The sequence below is a fragment of the Blennius ocellaris genome, assembly GCF_963422515.1.
Source record: "Blennius ocellaris genome assembly, chromosome: 3".
In the NCBI taxonomy this organism is placed as follows: domain Eukaryota; kingdom Metazoa; phylum Chordata; class Actinopteri; order Blenniiformes; family Blenniidae; genus Blennius; species Blennius ocellaris.
In genome coordinates this window covers 21,579,872-21,597,845 of record NC_137652.1, presented here as the reverse complement: position 1 = coordinate 21,597,845, position 17,974 = coordinate 21,579,872, and the positions used below count along the sequence as shown (strand labels likewise).

Here is a 17,974-nt window from a genome sequence, read left to right as displayed (position 1 = left end):
CAGTAATCTGTGTCCCTATAGGCTGCGTGTGCCAGGAGAGAACAAAGTGTCGTCTCCCTCACTTGTTGCTCTCATTTTTAGTGAATCAGATTCTCCCTTCATGACATCATGTGGGGAAATGGCGCCTCCCAATAGTATTGATACCCACTTTAGCCCTCCCACAGGGAGATAAAAACGTATAAAGATTATCAAGATACTGATTAAATTCAGTATAATGTGAAAAAGTGCAACAGTTGGCCTCACAGTTAGCAGGAGCTAGCGTTAGCTACTTGGGAGCAAGTGTAAAAATGCATGCGACAAATTTGGGCAAATACACTTTTGAATAGTTTTTTCAGAAACTGACTAATGTGAAACTGTTGAAAAACAGTTTAATATGGGACCTTTAACACCTTGAAATAAACCCATAATACAGTACTTGAGTAATTCCAATTGATTTCTGGATCAAATGTGCTGCGTATTAAAGTGTAAAACCAACATTTTGGTCATTTCTGTAAATTGGCTGTCCTGGTCTAAAGGACGCAGCAGAAACTGGCAGATGACTGAATACTAAAATAAAGACAATTATCAGCACTAACAGAAGAATTTATTAAATCCTAAATATTAAACAAAGTGCTTGAACATAAAGACAAAATGAAATGTTTCCATCCAAACTTTTTATTACAAACCAGAAACTTGTTTACAACTGTAAAGAAAACTCGCAGTGGTGTGTGTGTGTGTGTGTCTAGTAGCTCTTGGTGGTCTCGTACATCTCGGGGAAAGGCAGGCTCACATGTCCACTTCCCGCCACCAGGGGCAGAATTCCCGCGTTGGGAACTACGTTCCAGGACAAGGTGAGAGTGATGTTCTTATTGGCTCTGTGGGGAGACACACAGCCAATCAACTTCCAAGGAGCGCGCTCATGGTTTGTTTTGTGCCGTTTATTAGACATTCGAACTTAAAAAAAAAAAAAAATTATACCATTTCTTGCCGTTTTAGTTAATTTGTGTTTTTTTTTTTGCACGCCATGTTTTCATTTAATACATCTGAAGTAGCTCTTTAGTTGGAGGCTCCATGAAGTTTTCACTAAATGAACATCTTATTCTTATTTTATGTACTTGCCAGAGTCATTTTCAAAATGATTTTTAGCTCTTGGAGGGAGAAAAAAAAAAAAGCTAAAATTTCTATAAAGGGGGAAAAAAACAAGCAAAAGAGATTTTAAAAAATGGTTAAAATGTCCTTCCCTGTTAATCGCCTTGTGTTTTAGTGCTTCTATTAGTCACCGTTGAGCATTGGACATACTAATAGAGACATTTTGATTGTAAATTAAAATGTCTCTTTTGGTCGCACAGACCTGCAGCCACTATGGGAGGAGTCGTCTGGGGAGAGAGCGCCACCACCTGTTGTAACCGCAGGATTGTGTGATTGTGTGTGTGTGAAGTGCAGTGTGTGACCTGAGTCCGTTGCCATCATCGAAGAAGAAGTATTTGGATTTCATGTCCCTCAGGTTCAGTTTGGTGTTTTCACCCCGAAGGACGATTTTGTCCCAGAGAACCACCTGGTTTAGAGACTGACACACAGACAAGACGGTAATTATTATACATCCCTTTATCAACGCCACTCGCTAGGTTGTTTTATACCCTTTATATTGAGGATTTCTAAACTTTCTTTGGACAAAGTTAGGAGAAACAGCATGTGTGTGTGTGTGCTCACATTGCTCTTGGTGGAGTACTCAGCAGACAGGTAGATGAACAATTGTTTGACGTTCCAGTCGAAAATTGGCTGTAGATGTGAGAAAAGTTAAAGAAACATGGAAACAAAAAAAGAGGCAGCTACAGAGAAGTTTGGGAGGGTTTTTTTTCTTCTTTTCTCTTTCTTCCTTGTAAACATACTTCGTCCTTCACTGCATTGATCCTGTCAAGTGATGCTAATCAATAATCGATGACATACCGGAACATAAACACAAATGAAACGGGGATTAAATGAGCTGACGCGTGAACATCCGCTGTGCATATTCAGGATTTAAGACTGTGACTCATGAGAATTTTGTTTTGTTTTGTTTTAAACTCCAGATACCTGTAGAAAAACCGCGAGCACCTAAATGCATGACGTCAGAGAAACACAGAGGGTGACAGAAAGGATATCAGCCGAGAGGTCAAAGGTGATGAAGCCCAGGTCACTGCGCTCTCGGGGCCCCGTGAAGTCGTCTACGTTTTTCCTGCCAGACAAAGAAGAACACAGGTGATGGAGGACGTGAACGAAGAAGCAGAACACAGGTTTGTAAACTGTTGGGATTATAGAAGGCTCAGGTCTCTGTCTGTACTGATCACCATCATCACAATCACCAGCTGCATGACACAATCTATACGTTTCAATCGACACCTTCGATATGCAACTACAATGTTTTGGGGTTTTTTTCAGCATCGCAAGACTCCATTTTTTTTGTTCGGAGAAGACACAAGGAGTCCCCTCGGCCTTACAGCATGACTTTGGAGACGTGGATGTCCACAGGAACCCTTCTGTCTTTGAAGGCGGTGGTGATGAAGCAGCCGAAAGTGAGCGCCGCCATGACGCTGAGAGAGAAGGCGAACAGAGAGTTCGCTCTGGACAGAACCGTGTTCATGCTCACGGTACCTCGAACCGACCCGAAGCGAACAGAGGGGGGCACAACGACGCGGAGCAGCGAGCAGCTGTGGAACACGACAAAGAACCGAACAGCGCGGATGTTGTCCTCAAACCGGAAGAGACATCGGATCAGAGAGAGGAACCCACTTCCGGGCTGGATTCTTCAAAATAAAGCGGACGAACGCGGTTTCAAAAATGTGTCGTGGATAAACTCGGTAGGTCACGGAGCTCCATCGCTGTCCGCATCTGCTAGAATCTGTCCTAAAGTATGCTGAACCTCCTCCATGAAGTGTCTCTCTCTTCCGCTATGTATGGGAATTTTCTTTTCGCAGGTTTTGGGGATTTATTTCGGAAATTATTAGCCATAATGTCCAAAAATCTAATTGATTGGTCCTTGGATGATGACAAATCATCCCTGACAATTTCATGCAATGCAGGTGAGTAGTTTTGTTTTTTTTTTCCCAAAAAAGTTGGTAAAATACATACATATGTACGTACATACATAAAAACATGCAGACAAACAAAACTTGTGTGAAATATTACTTGTTTTTTGTTTTTTTTTATAAAAGGGAAATATTCTTATTATTGTTTTTTTTTTAATTGTTGTTGTTACTGCTACTACTAATATTATCACATTTTTATATATTTTGACTTTTCATTCATCTTTACTCCACGGGTGGTTTTCATAACGTGTTTTCTTGGAAACCATCACTAATTATAATGCTTTGTGGTTTTTGAATAGTGTAACCATTAAAAACGTATGGTTCCATAAATATTCTGGAAACAATAAGACTAATAGTGTGAAACATGTATTGAAATGTTTTCAAAACATATTACTCATTACTTTTTTGGATTTGGCACATGTAAATAAAATAAACGATACCTTGTGAATTTCTATTTGCAATGTAATACTTCTCTGGAGGTTAATAACTTGATATTTGAATGTTTCAAAATTAAACTTTTTTTCAGAAAACGTTTATTCTGGTACTTCCGGTCTGCTCTATTGTATTTCCGTCCACTTTATGTGACAGGAAACTCATACAAACAGGGATGAATAAGCGGAAGTAAAAACTTTTTTCTGAAAACTTTATTTAAAATGTTCCAATAACAACATTATTTATATTATTATGTGTGCGCTTTTTATTGGCGGTTTATCACAATAAATGAGACAAACACACACAAACAGCAAGATTAGAAACAATGGACAAATGGCATTGTTAGGACAGCGACAGTACGTCAAAGTGCTAAAAATGTCAAATATCAAAAAGGAGTAGGACGAAGTGTAAGCTCATTTACCCCATATCCCTTCCCCCCCTCGACAATGAATCATTTGTATGTAGATGATTAAATACATACACACATACGTTCATATACACACACATAAATACATATACAAATTAATAAGAAAAATAGCAAATACATAATGGAGAAGAGAAGAATGCCACCACCATAAGTAAAGATAGTGTAGTGCCAGTCGTTCAGACTCTATCTTCAAACTAAGAGCGCCATCTGGTGGAGTCAGAAAATAAAGGAAGTGGTTCATGAAGCTTCACCTCGCTTCAGTCTACTATTTTGTACTTTATCTGGCTACTGAAGAAGAATGGTTGATGAAGGCGATAATACAACACTGTATGACGCTTTCCTGCAACAAAAGATGAGACACACAATAGTTTCTGCTGTGAATGACTTGTAATATGTGGGTTTTTTTTATATTAACATGAATTTTCACGCACCTATTTTTTTTTTAAACCAGTACACTTCATATGTAGACAATTACTGGATGAGCTTTATATGTATTTCTATTTATAAGTATCTATTCTATTCTAAAAAGATTTAAAGAACCCTCTGTTGAATGGTAGATTTGCACAATTATACCATCATAAACAAAGCACAGAAAATCAGTGTATTATATACTTAAAATCAAAATCACAATTATGTCACAAAAGCTTTATTCAAAGCTTTATTTTTAGCTCACGGACACAATGATGACTATATTCATATTAATACATGCTATATAAGTACTGTGTTCTCTGTTCTGCAGGATTTATGTCCCACTGGTGAACTGCTTCGGTCCTGTTTGTTTCTCACGCAATTCCTCCTTTCAAATAATTTATGACCACACGAATTACAAATCAATTAAACACAAACTGTAGGACACATCTACGTGTATCATTGACAGGTCATTTGGTGTGTTGTGATATTTTTGTCTCATTATTTGCGTCAGCCAGACAAATAACCTTTTATTTCTGTTAGAATTTGTTGGATGGTGATTATTTATGGGTGGTTCTGGTGTCTGAGCTGTGCGGAGAGAACATGTGAGGAGCAGAACATCACACAGAGCTGCAGGTTGAGCGTGTGAAGTACAAAAATACTTCCTTCCACACATGGAGCGGCACGTGAGTCGGTCATGTGGCTGAGCCCACAACAACAACAAAGTCCTGCAGCCAATCAAAGGGCAGGACGCATGGTGCGCCTCCTCCTTCTCTTCCTCCTCCTCCTCCTCCTCCTCCTCCTCCTCCTCTCCCCGGTTCTCTCCACTCCGCAGACTGCGCACTCTAGTCGGGAACATGCCTGAGGTTTCGTCCGATCCTGTCCCGGAGGTCTCCCGGAAAAGGAGCGCGAGCCCCGGCCCACCGCTCAAGCACTGCCCGGAGAGGAAGAGGGCATGCTGGGGGATCCTGACGAGCCAAGGTCGGTGAAGCTCAATGGGGCTTGTTAAGGCGCGCAGGTCGAGGAGATGACTCAAAGCAAAATAAACGATGCTCTCACGTTGGTATCTTCAGCCTCTTGCTTAGCATATTTATTAGTCGGACAACTTGGTAGCACGGGAGAACAGCAGCCGTGACCATGAGCACATGAGGAACACCATAAAACAACTTCCTGTATGCGTCTTCAAAATAAGAACCTCTTTTAGACAGAGAATAAGAGCGCTCTAATAACATATTTAACACCCCCACTCGCTGTTAGCTCACTGGGTAAAACACATACGGTCAATGGCAGTACATAAACATTTACATTTTTACATGCCAAACATTTTCTTTGCAAAACCTTTTAACTTTTGTTTCGTGGCTGGCTTTGTCAAAACATCAGCAATCATTTTATCAGTAGGACAATATTCCAGAATAACCTTCCCTGTGGTTACAACACCTCTGATGAAATGATATTTCACGTCAATGTGCTTACATCTTTGTCTGTTAACAGGATTCTTTGTTAATGCTATTGTACCTTGGTTGTCTTCGTACACTTTTGTTTTAGCATATTTGTATTTGTCTAAGTCTTTTAGTAGCTGCTCTATGTAAAGACACTCTTGTATAGCTGAAGCTAAAGAGATGTACTCTGCTTCACATGTAGAGAGGGCTACTGTCGGTTGTTTTCTTGTTTTCCATGAGATAAGTGAACTCCCTTCACATAGACTGGCACAATATCCTGATGTGCTACGTCTGTCTGTCTCATTTGATGCCCAACTTGCATCACAGTAAACTTTTAGACCAAGTTTCTCTTCAGTATTCTTTTTGAAGTGTAGTCCTTGTTCAGTTGAACCTGTTAGATACCTGAATACATGTTTTACTGTATTCCAGTGTTCAACAGTTGGTTCACTAAAGTGTTGAGAAAGTTTACTGACAACATAAGTTATGTCAGGTCTGGTGCAAGTGGATAAGTATATTAAACTCCCCACTGCCTCTCTGTACCGTCTGGGTTGTTCCAACTTTCCTGCATTTTCTGTGTAATCAAGTTTTGGTTCACAAGGAGTCTCTCTCGGTTTACAGTTTTGCATTTCAAACCTTTCTAAGATCTTTTTCACATATCTCTCTTGTGACATTTTGACTTGTCCGTTAGTTTGTTCAAAATCTATTCCTAAGAAATATTTCAGTACTCCCAAGTCTTTCATTTTGAACCTCTGAGTCAACATTCTTTTTACATCAAGCATTGCCTTTTCACCATTAGCAGCTAGAATGAGGTCATCTACCCATACTATGAGGATTATCTTTTCACCATGTTTTTCCCTGGTGTACACACAATGATCTGCAGCATTTCGCACAAAATCATTTTCACATAGGTATGAGTGTAACACAGCATTCCAGTTTCTGCCTGATTGCTTGAGTCCGTACAACGATTTGTTGAGTCTACATACCAGTTTTTCACCAGTTTTCGATCTTCTCTCGTAACCTTGTGGCTGATCTATGTAAATTTCACAGTCAATGGGTGCGTGTAGGTACGCTGTCTTGACATCCATCTGATGCAAGATCAAGTCTTCCTGTGCTGCTTTCTGCATGACAACTCTGACACTTGTCATGTCAGCTGTAGGTGAGAATGTCTCTTCATAGTCTGTTCCTGCTTTCTGGTTGTAACCTTTAGCAACAAATCTTGCTTTGTACTTATTGGATCCATCTGTGTCCATTTTGAGTGCATAGACCCATCTCCCTCCCAGTGATTGTTTACCTGGTGGTAACTGAGTCAGTTGAAAAGTCTCGTTTTCCTTCAGTGAATGCATCTCCTCGTCCATGGCGCTTTTCCACTCTCTTGACTTGGATGATGTCACTGCTTCCTGAAATGTCTTTGGTGTGTCACACACTGCTCGATAACAGAAATCAACACAAGTTTGTAATTTGTCCATCACATCATCTGTCTCAAAATCTTGTAGATAGACTGGTTTCTGTTTTGTTCTGGTTGGATTTCTCCTGATCACACTCTCAGCATTAGCTTCTACTTGCTCAGTCTCTACATGTTCATCTATAACTTCAGAACTGTTCTCAGGTTGTGTTGCTTCTTCTTCTTTGTCTTTTGTGTCACAGAGTCCATTGTCAAATTCTGCATGTGACTTAACTGTTTGTGTTTCCTTCTCTCGGCTTGTTTTGGTTGTAAATTTCACCAACCTATGCTTTTGGACCTTTTCTGTTTCAGGGTAATATACCAGATAGGCGGGGCTGTTTTTATCGTAACCTACGAAAATGCCTTGTTCGCATCTGGCATCTAGCTTGCCCTTCTCATGTTTGTAGCAAAAACATGTTGATCCAAACTTTTGCATTTGGGATAGATTTGGTAGTTTTCCTGTCAGTAATTCGTACGCTGTTTTCTTTGTACGTCTATTGTAACATCTGTTTCTCACATGGGCAGCTGTCTGAATTGCATAGTTCCACAGTGTGTTTGGTAACTTGCTTTCTAACAGCAAACATCTAGCCATGTCAAATAACGTTCGCCAACCTCGCTCTGCTGTGCCATTTTGGTGTGGCGAGTAAGGTGCAGATGTCTCATGTCGGATTTTGTTCTTAGTTAACAACACTTGGAAATCTCGACATGTGAACTCAGTGCCGTTATCTGAACGCATACACTTGACTTCACCGTAGGGAGCTACATCAGCTAAAAACCTTTCTGTAGCTAGAACTGCGTCACTTTTTGACTTTAGGAAATACACTAGTATTGCACCAGAGTAATCATCGGTAAAAGACTGTGTGTACTTGTACCCCTCAATACTTGTTGTTTTCATTGGGCCTGCTAAGTCAGTATGGATAAGCTCTAAGGGTTTCTCTGCTTTAATGTCTGGCTCTCTACTTCTTGTTTGAGAAAACTTGCCTTTTGTACAGATTTCACACATCTGATCTGGCTTCACTGCATTTCCCTTAATGTCCATACCTTTGACCACGCTTTGGAGTTTGATTACATCCTCAAAATTACAGTGCCCAAGAATCTCATGCCAGGTTTGTACATCATGACACACTTTACACTGGTCAGTATTATCAACAGTAGGTAAGTAGTACAGCTTTTCACTCTCATGAATGCTAAATCTGTTACCATCTTTGGTTACCATGTGACTGTCTTCTCTCTTGAAGATCACTGTTGCTCCTCCATGCGTTGCTCTTGACACTGAAAAGATGTTGTGGGGATACGAAGGCATGTACAGAGCATCCTGCAGCTGTGCTCTGTGCTGTCGTCCATCGCTGTCTAGGAGATGTATCATCGCTGTTCCTCTGCCTTGAGCAATTCCACTGCAGCGCGTCCCATCAGCAAGCTCCACTGAATGAGTCTCTGGTCGGAATGTGTCATCAAAGCTTTGAAATGTTTTTACATCGTTCACAATATGGGATGTCGCTCCTGCGTCCACCATAATGCCTTTCATCTTGACTTTGGGGATTGAACCATCACCTTTGGTTTGTGCAGCCTTGAAGAAGTAGTCGCTCGCTTCTTCATCTGTGACCTTTCTTGCATTGTCCTGTTTATCTTTCTTTCTACACAAAGTTTCTTGGTGTGTGTTGCTTTTGCAAAAGCTGCACCACACTTTTCTGGTACATTTCCTTGCTCTATGTCCTTTAATTCCACATTTGAAGCATGTCATATTTACATCTTCACCTTTTCCTAGGTTGCTGGTATATTTCTTATGGGAATTTCTTCCCTGCCTTACATCAGTTTTCATCACATTATCTGTGGTCTCCGTTGTGCTCATTTTCTCTGATTCTTCATATATTCGTAATCTTCGTTTGAAGTCAGCAAATGTCACAGTGTCCTCATTTTGCGTTATATGAACGGCAAGTGGTTTGTAAGCGTCTGGTAAACCACCAAGAATCATGGCTATGATCAAACTGTCACTAAGAGTCTCACCGGCATCACGTAGAGCTGTAATCAGGTTCTCTGCTCGGATGATGTAGTCCGTAGTTGACTCGTTGTCCGTCTTCCGTAGCCTGGTCAAGGACGTGTACAGGTTGATGATTCGTGGCTTGCTTTTCCCTGAGTAATGCTCCCTCAGTATTTTCAATGCTTTTCTGCCGTCGTATTCAGCCTCATGTCTGATAAGCGACAAACTTTTATCATCTATTAGCCTTATTAGCTCTGCGTAGCAATCTGGATTCTTGGTCCCATCTGCTGCTGTCTGCACCTCACCAACTGGCTCATTCAAAATAGTCTCTTTCAACTTTAAGGTGTGTAAATGTCCCAAAAACCTCGCTTCCCACAGGTCGTACTTGTCTTCCGATCCATCGAAGAACATCTGCGGGGACAGGGCTCCACGAGTCGCCATTTTGTCTTCCCTCGCACTTTTTCTTGACTTGAACTTTGCTCGCGTAATACGTCGCGTTTAATTCTTCGTCAACAATGATCTGTCCTTTATTTTCAAAATGTCCATGGTAAGCTCCGCGTAAATACGTCACGTTTGCTTTTACCTTTCTCCGTGTCTCGCTATTTCTTCGGCTCAAATCCGCCCTTGCGCACCTTCCATAGCAGCCTTGTCGGTCCGTCGGCTCCACCTTGCCTGTGTGACCGCTGTCTGGGTGCCTGGGCCCATAACCTGTTAAGGCGCGCAGGTCGAGGAGATGACTCAAAGCAAAATAAACGATGCTCTCACGTTGGTATCTTCAGCCTCTTGCTTAGCATATTTATTAGTCGGACAACTTGGTAGCACGGGAGAACAGCAGCCGTGACCATGAGCACATGAGGAACACCATAAAACAACTTCCTGTATGCGTCTTCAAAATAAGAACCTCTTTTAGACAGAGAATAAGAGCGCTCTAATAACATATTTAACAGGGCTGTTACATAGGAGCTGGTCTTAGGGGTGCTGTTCCAGGGGGTACTGGGGCCTGTCCCAGGGGGTACTGGGGGCTATTCCAGGGGGTACTGGGGGCTGTGACAGGGGAATGTGAGGTGTTGTCTGGGAAGTTGTTAAACTGGATTACAGATGTTTCAGGGCTACTGGGGGCTGTTTAATGAGATTATGTGGGGGCTGTTGCAGGGGCAGTGATGGAAGTTGCTGAGGTCTGTGGAAGCTGTTACAGGGGGGATGTTGTTTCTGTTATAGAGGGGCTGTGGGGGTTGGTGGTGGTGGGGTGCAGCTCTCCCTATGGGTACACCCCCCCACCCCCACCCACCCACAAGAAATATGATTTTTAATGTTTATTAAGATTTTTTTTTTTCTTTTTATGTGTAAATATTACAATTTGTTGCCTGGTTAATTAATACATACACATATACAACATCTATTTGCATCTAAAAACATGTTTTGGTTATAACATTTGATGCATTCACCTTTGAACTCACCACTTTCTGTATCATTATTGCTTATTTGGTGTTTGAGATCCACATTCTGACTCCTGGTTATCTCGATGCTGTGTTTATTAATATGCCATGAGATCCCATTGAACTGAATATTGTTCTTTCTGTGGAGGTTTTGGTGACTGGCAGTATGCGTTAGTGGTATTTGTGCGTGAGGCCGAAATGAAAACCTGCTTTATTATTTGCTTACTGCTGCTGTTGAGGCTCCATTAGTGACATCTTTGTGTTGAAGTTCACATTCGATAGTGTGTTCAAGTGGCTTGTATACGATTCATCTTTGTCGCTCTGGCTAAACTTCTTGACTATTGTGTCGCATAATAATGTTTTAAATCGCAGAGCTATTACTGTATGTGCATGATGCGTGCTTATTGTCGGTGTTACAGTAAAAAAATAAACTAGAAATTCCTATATTCCCCAGCATCGCGACGGAAAAATCAAGCTCCCCCAAATTCTGGTGCTGCCTCTGGTGGGGTCTGTTCTGGTGCTGCACATTCCTGTGCACAAGTTCTAGGTCGTTATGTGATATGTTTCAGACATCTGATCGGCTGCCCTCGGTCTCATTTTGCTCCATATGTTCATCTTCTAATGTACTTCACTCAAAGCCAGAAGGTGAAAGTACTTTATTAAGTTCAAGTAAAAGAGTAACAACGTGGTTTTGGTCACATTGGTTGATGTTTTTTTTTTAATGTAATACATGAGTGGTTTACTATTAGAGATGCATATGAACCATTAGAGTTGTTCTCACAAATAGCAGTGTTGTTTCTCTTACCTCTGATTTACATATTTCATACTGACTGTGACTGCGCCCACTTTTCTCATCAAATGTGTGACTGAATAAAAGATGATTTGTGATCAGTGACAAATTAAGTAGGTTCTTGTATTTTGAGATTTGTTCTTACAATTAGCAGTGCTGCCAACACTTTGTTGACTTTGTTGTATTTGGTCATTTTTCCGAGATTTTTGTGGCTTTGTGCTTCTGGATTTTGCTTTGTGGCCATTATGTATAAGAGAAATGACGGCTGTAATCAATTGCATTTCTTTATATCCTGCAATTTCTGCAAATGAATCATGATTTATCTCGCCGTTCTTTCATATTGAAATTACTGCATTTTATTTAGATTTTCCATGTCAGAATACATCATATGTCTTTTTTAGTAATTAGAAATATGTTCATAAGGAATCCAGGCTGCTTGTGAAGGAGCCTATATCTGTTCCAGACGGTTTCTAGGAAGTCTTTTAATAGCCAACAACTGTGGTCAGTGAAGAAGTGTGGAAGCTTCACAAAACACAAGCAGGGTGAACGAACTGGAGAACCACAGGGGCGCTTCATGTATCTAACGCTGCAGATTAAAAAAAAAATGTAGGTTTAAAGCCTTCAGAATAATCTGAATTAATTTCCACAATGAGACGAAACGACAGAGATGAATTAATCTCAAACATGCCTATTATCCGTTAATGGTAAATGGACGTCACCGACATAGTGCCTTTCAGCTGTGTGAGCAGCTTTACATAACTCATCACGTTCACCCATTCACGCACACAGTCACACACCAATGGAGGCTGCAGCCATGCAAGGCGCTGTCACGCCAATGGGACACGACTCAGCAAAAAGAATCGAGTTTCCCTGCACTAAGCTGGTGAGGATGTGACGGCTGCTCCCAGCGTCTTCAGTCACAGAACGGACCCACTGGTGGGAGACCCTGGGACAGAAACAGACCAGCTCACTGCTGAGTTGACTGTTAAGCTAGTTAGGATGTATTTTTAGTGCGTGTTTCCGGGGGAGGGAGGAGATACCGGTGACACAGATCGCATGTAAACAGGACGAGTGTGCAGGTCTCATCGCTTCACTGGAAATGTCCTACGTCTACCAGTGGCTGGATGTGCCGTGGGGAGACGGAGACATGGGTACGTGGTGTTGCAGTAATAAAGTCTGAGCAGGAGTCCACTGGATCTAAATATAGCGGCATGCAGCTCCAGTCATGCTCCACATTCTCTTTTCAGTAGATATCTTACCAACGTTCACAGTAAACATGTATACAACCAACCAGCTGTGTATATATATATATATACACACAGCAGCATGTTTTGCAGGAAACAGGACTTGCCACTGAACACACGTTACAATATTTACAATAGAAATAATTAGTACGGTGTATTGGCAGGAATTGTTAAGTGGTTAGAATCCAAAAATATTACGATCGATAGAAATTCTATATGCAAGGTCGTGTGGTAAAGAAAAACATCTCCATACAGATGTTCGTGTAACTCGAGCTGTGAAATCAGCCTTTTTTTTTATCCAAACACTGAACTTGACCAATATGAGGCGAAGGAATCCCAGCTGCTTTTATCACAGGATGAATCTTCCTCCAGTAACGCGCGTAACTTCAGACTAGCATCCAGATTCAGACAGTGTTGACAGGTCATCATTTTTTTTTCCTTTGAAAGAAAAGTAGGGACAGGAGTACATTCGTGTATTCAATTGTTATTTTTTCTGCCACCTGTTCAACACTGTTGAGCCTTACGTGTAAATGGTCATGCATTTTTAGCAACGCTTACCACACGGATCCACGTAATGTTCTACAGGCTCCATGTTGTAACATAGTTCAGCAGTAAATATGAAACTGAATCGTAATACATGTGATATTTCGATTTCAGGTGTGTTTGCACATGGAAGCACTACATTATTCATGTAAGCAGGTGACTGAAATCCTTCAGTCAGAAACTGAATTGGAAAACTGTGCATGTGTGTGTGTGTGTGTTCCTGCAGGGTCCTGGGCGGACCGCTCTCCTCTCCATGAAGCGGCCTCTCAGGGTCGACTGCTCGCTCTGCGCACTCTGCTTTCCCAGGTAACAGATGTTTGTCCCAGGGCAGACTAAGGTGTGCCGCCAAGAGATGTGAACTCTCTGTCAACTGCAGTTGTTTGTAACGTGACTTTGTATACCTGATGCCGTCTTCTGAAGTCTGGAGTTTGTTCCCCAGGCGCTTACTCAAGAAAAGAGTTAGATTTCAATATCACAATGTTTTTGTTCTGTCGATGAAGCTAAAAAAAAAATGAATCCTGACTCTAAATACATAGAAAACATCAGGGGAGTGACAAAGTCGAACAACATCAATGGGCCTGATCTGTCAATATTGGAAAAAAACTGTGAAATGTCCTTGATTTGCAGCATTCATGTCTGGCATGTCTAACAGGCTGATCAGGCTGATCTCATGGTTGTTTTACAATTCTTTAAAAAGAAAGTAGAGATCACATATTTCACCTTTTAACATGAATGGAAAGACTCTTTTAAAGTTTATTCGTCTATATATTCGGGGGCTTATTCAAACTGATAACATCTCAATGTGCGTGTGTGTTTTTAGGGGTATCACGCCAACATCGTCACCATTGATCATGTGACGCCGCTCCATGAAGCCTGCCTGTCGGGACACGTCGCCTGCGTCAGAGCCTTGATAAACGCAGGAGCGAACGTAGGTGTCTTTTATGTGAACGTCACACACACTGCGTGTCCTTTTCTTCTCAGAGCACAGAGTTGGGCTGTTGTGCGATGTTGAGTGTCAACTTAAATATAGCATGTTAATAAGACAAAATCTAGACTAAATGACGAGGGAAAGGAGGGAGATTGAGAAGAAGAGAGCACGGTGTTTAACGTTGTGGCAGAGGAGCTTCCACCAGTGCAGGTTCGTCACATCAGTCACGTCGGTGGTTTGATTTTGCGTCATTCGCTCATATTGTCAATCAGCATTTGGTGAAACTGCTACCAGAACCTGACCCCAGGCTGTTTATACACACCAGAAGTCGACTCTTTTATTGTAGATTATCTATAGAAAATGAAGCACATACTGTACATGGCTCATTGTTGGTTTGTTATATAGGATGTTATTCCATGTTATTCATTTATTTTGTCATTTTCTTTCTGTTTCTGAGTGGATGGGGGGGGGGGGGGGGGGGGGTGTCAAGAGAATGTCATGGTGTGCAGTGCAGAAATCTTTGGTTCAAATTTGTGCTTTTTGTTCTCTGATCAAATGTGTTCCAGGTGAACGCTGCGACCATCGATGGAGTCACTCCTCTGTACAACTGTTGTGCCTCTGGGAGCTCCGCTTGTCTGGAGCTGTTGCTCCAGAACGGAGCGCACACGCGCACAACTCACACACACTTCCCGTCGGCTTTGCACGAAGCCTGCAAGAGAGGTAAAGAGACGGCATGACCGGCTCTGCAGAGCCCCGCGGGGCGTACACAGACAATCTGCAGGTTTCTACACTCAGATTTAAACAGCCTCAGGCTGTAAAGTGTAACCAGAGTGCGGAGGTTACATCATGATAAAAACGTGATGCTGCAGTATTGAGATCACTTCAAGCTCTGGACTGTAAATCGTCCTGCGTTAATAGTTTGGCTTTTCATGTGACTTTCGCTACTGAGAAGCAACTTAAATATCAAAATGCACTGGAGAATACCATCTTGGACCACTAGACATCACTGTATGTCAACTGTATGCTGCTGCAGAGAAAACTCCATTTGAAAGCAAACCATAGTCAGAAATAATAAGCTGCATAATGACATAACGACAAAGTCATGAATCATGCTCTCCTAAAGGATAACGCATTAATTTCTGATGCACTTTTTTTTTTGACAGATACGACTGATTGTGCTTCACTAATTTGTGTGTGTGTGTGTGTGTGTGTGTGTGTGTGTGTGTGTGTGTGTGTGTGTGTGTGTGTGTGTGTGTGTGTGTGTGTGTGTGTGTGTGTGTGTGTGTGTGTGTGTGTGTGTGTGTGTGTGTGTAGGTAACAGTCAGTGTGTGGAGTCCCTGCTGTCTCACGGAGCAGATCCAGACTGCGAGTCGCCTCACCTGGGCTCCGCGCTGTACGTCAGCTGTCTGCACCGACACACGTCCTGCTCCCAGATTCTGCTGCACACGGGTCCGTCTCACGTTCAACTCACTGAATGACTTTGACTTGTCCCCGTCCCTTCGTGAGAAACTTAAAACAGATGTTAATCAGTCACTATAATTTCATTTTATGAGGACAGAGCGCCACTAATTTATACCATCTGCTGCAGCTTATGGCGCAGCTCTTGGATATTTATTTTATTTTTTTTTTCATGACATCACGTTCATAAAAGTTGGGACATTGTGTACAATGATAATACTGACAGGATGCAATCAGGTGGAAATATTTCCTTGGTGTGATTTTCAGTACAAGAATGTGTGATGGTCTTCTCCTTGTTGTTTGCAGGAGCTCGCGTCAACGTGGGCCGAGGGGACGACAGTCCTCTGCATGCGGCAGTGAGGAAGGACAGTGCAGATCAGGCAGCAGTGTTGCTGGAGTATGGAGCAGATGTCAACCTCAGAGACAGCAGCAATCAGCGGCCGGTGGACGTAGCGCCCCCTGGTGGCAAAACACAGCAGCTGCTGCAGGCGTTTGAAGGTGCTGCGACTCGGGTCGATGCGATTCTCTGTGGTGATGCGCGACGAAAACAAAAAGTTGCAGATACCGATACAGTCCGCAGTCGAAGGGATCACTTGTCCAGAGGATTCATCAATTCATGCCTCCCATTCACTAAAGCCTCGTGGAACTTTGGTAACTTCTAAACTGGATTTAGTGGAACCAACTCGAGGATAGATTCAGCAACTGCACAGCTTATTTCTCACCTCAAATGTTTTCAGAAAAAAAACTTTACACTGAACTGTTTCAGTCATCAAAGAGAACGTTTGTGACCAAGCCGCCATATTGATCTGGTTTGAACTCCAAACGCAGTTGGCTTTATTGACCCTGACGCTCTAATGTGCTCAGAGTGTGATTATCGCCGCTTCATAGTCAATGTTTCATTTTTTTTTGTGTGTTTATCAGCAGATACTGATGTGCCGATATCATGGTGCATCCCTAACACTCATCATGGATGCCATGGAAGCAGCTGTACATTCTGCTGCTTTCTGTCCCTGCAGCTTCTCCGAGGAGCCTCTGCCAGCTGTGTCGTCTGAAGATCAGAGGCGTGATCGGACGGACCCGACTGAAGCTGCTGCCTCTGCTTCCTCTGCCCTCCCTGCTCACCCACTACCTGGAACACACGTAGGACACAACAGTACCGCCAGGCCGCTTCTTTTACCGTCAATGGTGCAATCTTAATGACAAAAAAACAAAACAAATAGGTCACTGTGTAAAATAATGCAATCTCTACATGAAAATTAAAATGCAAGGGCGTCAGACTCATTTTAGTTGAAGGACAAGCTAATTTGATCATGAATGGGCTGAAACATTTGACAAATTGAAAACTTTTCACAAACTTGATCAAGTTGAAGAAAAATAACAGAAGTGTTAACATGATGTTTTTACTTAAAAATGCAAGGAAATCTCCCCCCAAAAACCATGTCTTCTATTTTGTGGCATCAAAGTAAAAAAAAGAAAAAAGAAAAAAAAGAGACTTGATTTTGTGCTTCATTTGGTTAATCTGAGGGAAATTTGGATCTTTGATACTTTACAGCTGCATCACTGACGTCTCAGCTTTGATCTCAGTCTTTTATTCTATTCACTGCTGATTTTAAAACACTTCAAAGGATGTGTTTTCTTTGTCATTTTACTCTTTGCAAAGTCAAACCCTCTGGACTGTTTGACACATTCCAATTTTCATGAAAGCAGAAAAGAAGACAAATTAAAACGTTTTTTTTTTTTTTTTTTGAAGACTCATTATGATGCAAAAAATGTGAACTTGTTAAAAACTACAAATGTTGTGGTGTGAATATTAACAACAGTTAATGGAACACTTTTTTTTCCCCCTGTGTGGTGCCAAAAGACACTTGACATGTTTTCCGGGAGAGAGAGAGAGAGAGAGAGAGAGAGAGGGAGAGCGAGAGAGCACACAAAAATTATCAACCTGAACTATAAGTTTAAGAAGCATTATGGCATCTGAATAGACACTTTAAACAATATTTTCAGACTGTGGATTTTCTTTTTTCATGATCAGAAAAGAAAATATTACAAATTGTTGTTAACAATCGAAGAGATGGTGGACGTATTAGAAATGGGGCTGCAGTCTGTTTTGAATGAACTCTCACACAATGTCCCAGTGTTTTTGGAGTTGAGGTTGAGTTGCTTGTTGTCCTCACATCTCCGATCCATGGTTGGAGCCTCAGGATGGGATTACACTGAAATATGATTATTAACTGCACTGTGATTCACGACAGATCGCCATAACCAGCAAAGACTGTCTGTAATTTAAGAGTTTATTCTTTTTCCTTTGTTACTGATTAAAGAGAATTTATGTTTTTGTGAATATTAAAGTGTGACGTACTCAGACAGTAATGTCTATAAAGTATCTGTATGTGCATGTAAATACAA

At 41.6% G+C, this 17,974-nt stretch overlaps 2 protein-coding genes across 4 annotated transcripts; one reads left to right on the top strand and one right to left on the bottom strand.

The window, feature by feature from the left end:
* Window positions 1–644: 644 nt before the first annotated feature.
* On the bottom strand, window positions 645–2,716 carry spcs3 (signal peptidase complex subunit 3). The gene is made up of 5 exons (XM_080520876.1): window positions 2,457–2,716; window positions 2,121–2,194; window positions 1,690–1,766; window positions 1,431–1,546; window positions 645–854 (listed from the first exon to the last, which is right to left on the bottom strand). The coding sequence occupies exons 1-5, from the start codon at window positions 2,597–2,599 to the stop codon at window positions 722–724; spliced, it is 543 nt and encodes a 180-aa protein (XP_080377002.1). The 5' UTR covers window positions 2,600–2,716; the 3' UTR covers window positions 645–721.
* Window positions 2,717–5,160: 2,444 nt separating this feature from the next.
* On the top strand, window positions 5,161–17,974 carry LOC308148448 (ankyrin repeat and SOCS box protein 5-like). 3 transcript variants are annotated; one of them, XM_080520283.1, is made up of 7 exons: window positions 5,161–5,292; window positions 13,409–13,488; window positions 14,003–14,110; window positions 14,677–14,830; window positions 15,425–15,559; window positions 15,875–16,066; window positions 16,585–17,974. In XM_080520283.1, the coding sequence occupies exons 1-7, from the start codon at window positions 5,169–5,171 to the stop codon at window positions 16,710–16,712; spliced, it is 921 nt and encodes a 306-aa protein (XP_080376409.1). In that variant the 5' UTR covers window positions 5,161–5,168; the 3' UTR covers window positions 16,713–17,974. The 3 variants fall into 3 exon arrangements, with proteins under 3 accessions (XP_080376409.1, XP_080376408.1, XP_080376410.1); XM_080520282.1 differs by lacking the exon at window positions 16,585–17,974 and having other exon boundaries at window positions 15,875–16,520; XM_080520284.1 differs by lacking the exons at window positions 5,161–5,292; window positions 16,585–17,974 and adding an exon at window positions 12,442–12,546 and having other exon boundaries at window positions 15,875–16,520.

Bases quoted from the DNA above. Each gene is read 5' to 3' on its own strand.
- spcs3 (XM_080520876.1), bottom strand. From the start codon at position 2,599: ATGAACACGGTTCTGTCCAGAGCGAACTCTCTGTTCGCCTTCTCTCTC. The intron at 2,195-2,456 runs GTAAGGCCGAGG...TTTGTCTGGCAG, and splicing joins CACGTCTCCAAAGTCATGCT to GAAAAACGTAGACGACTTCA. The intron at 1,547-1,689 runs GTGAGCACACAC...TCTGTGTGTCAG, and splicing joins AGTACTCCACCAAGAGCAAT to TCTCTAAACCAGGTGGTTCT.
- LOC308148448 (XM_080520282.1), top strand. From the start codon at position 5,169: ATGCCTGAGGTTTCGTCCGATCCTGTCCCGGAGGTCTCCCGGAAAAGG. The intron at 14,111-14,676 runs GTAGGTGTCTTT...AATGTGTTCCAG, and splicing joins TGATAAACGCAGGAGCGAAC to GTGAACGCTGCGACCATCGA. The intron at 15,560-15,874 runs GTCCGTCTCACG...TGTTGTTTGCAG, and splicing joins CCAGATTCTGCTGCACACGG to GAGCTCGCGTCAACGTGGGC.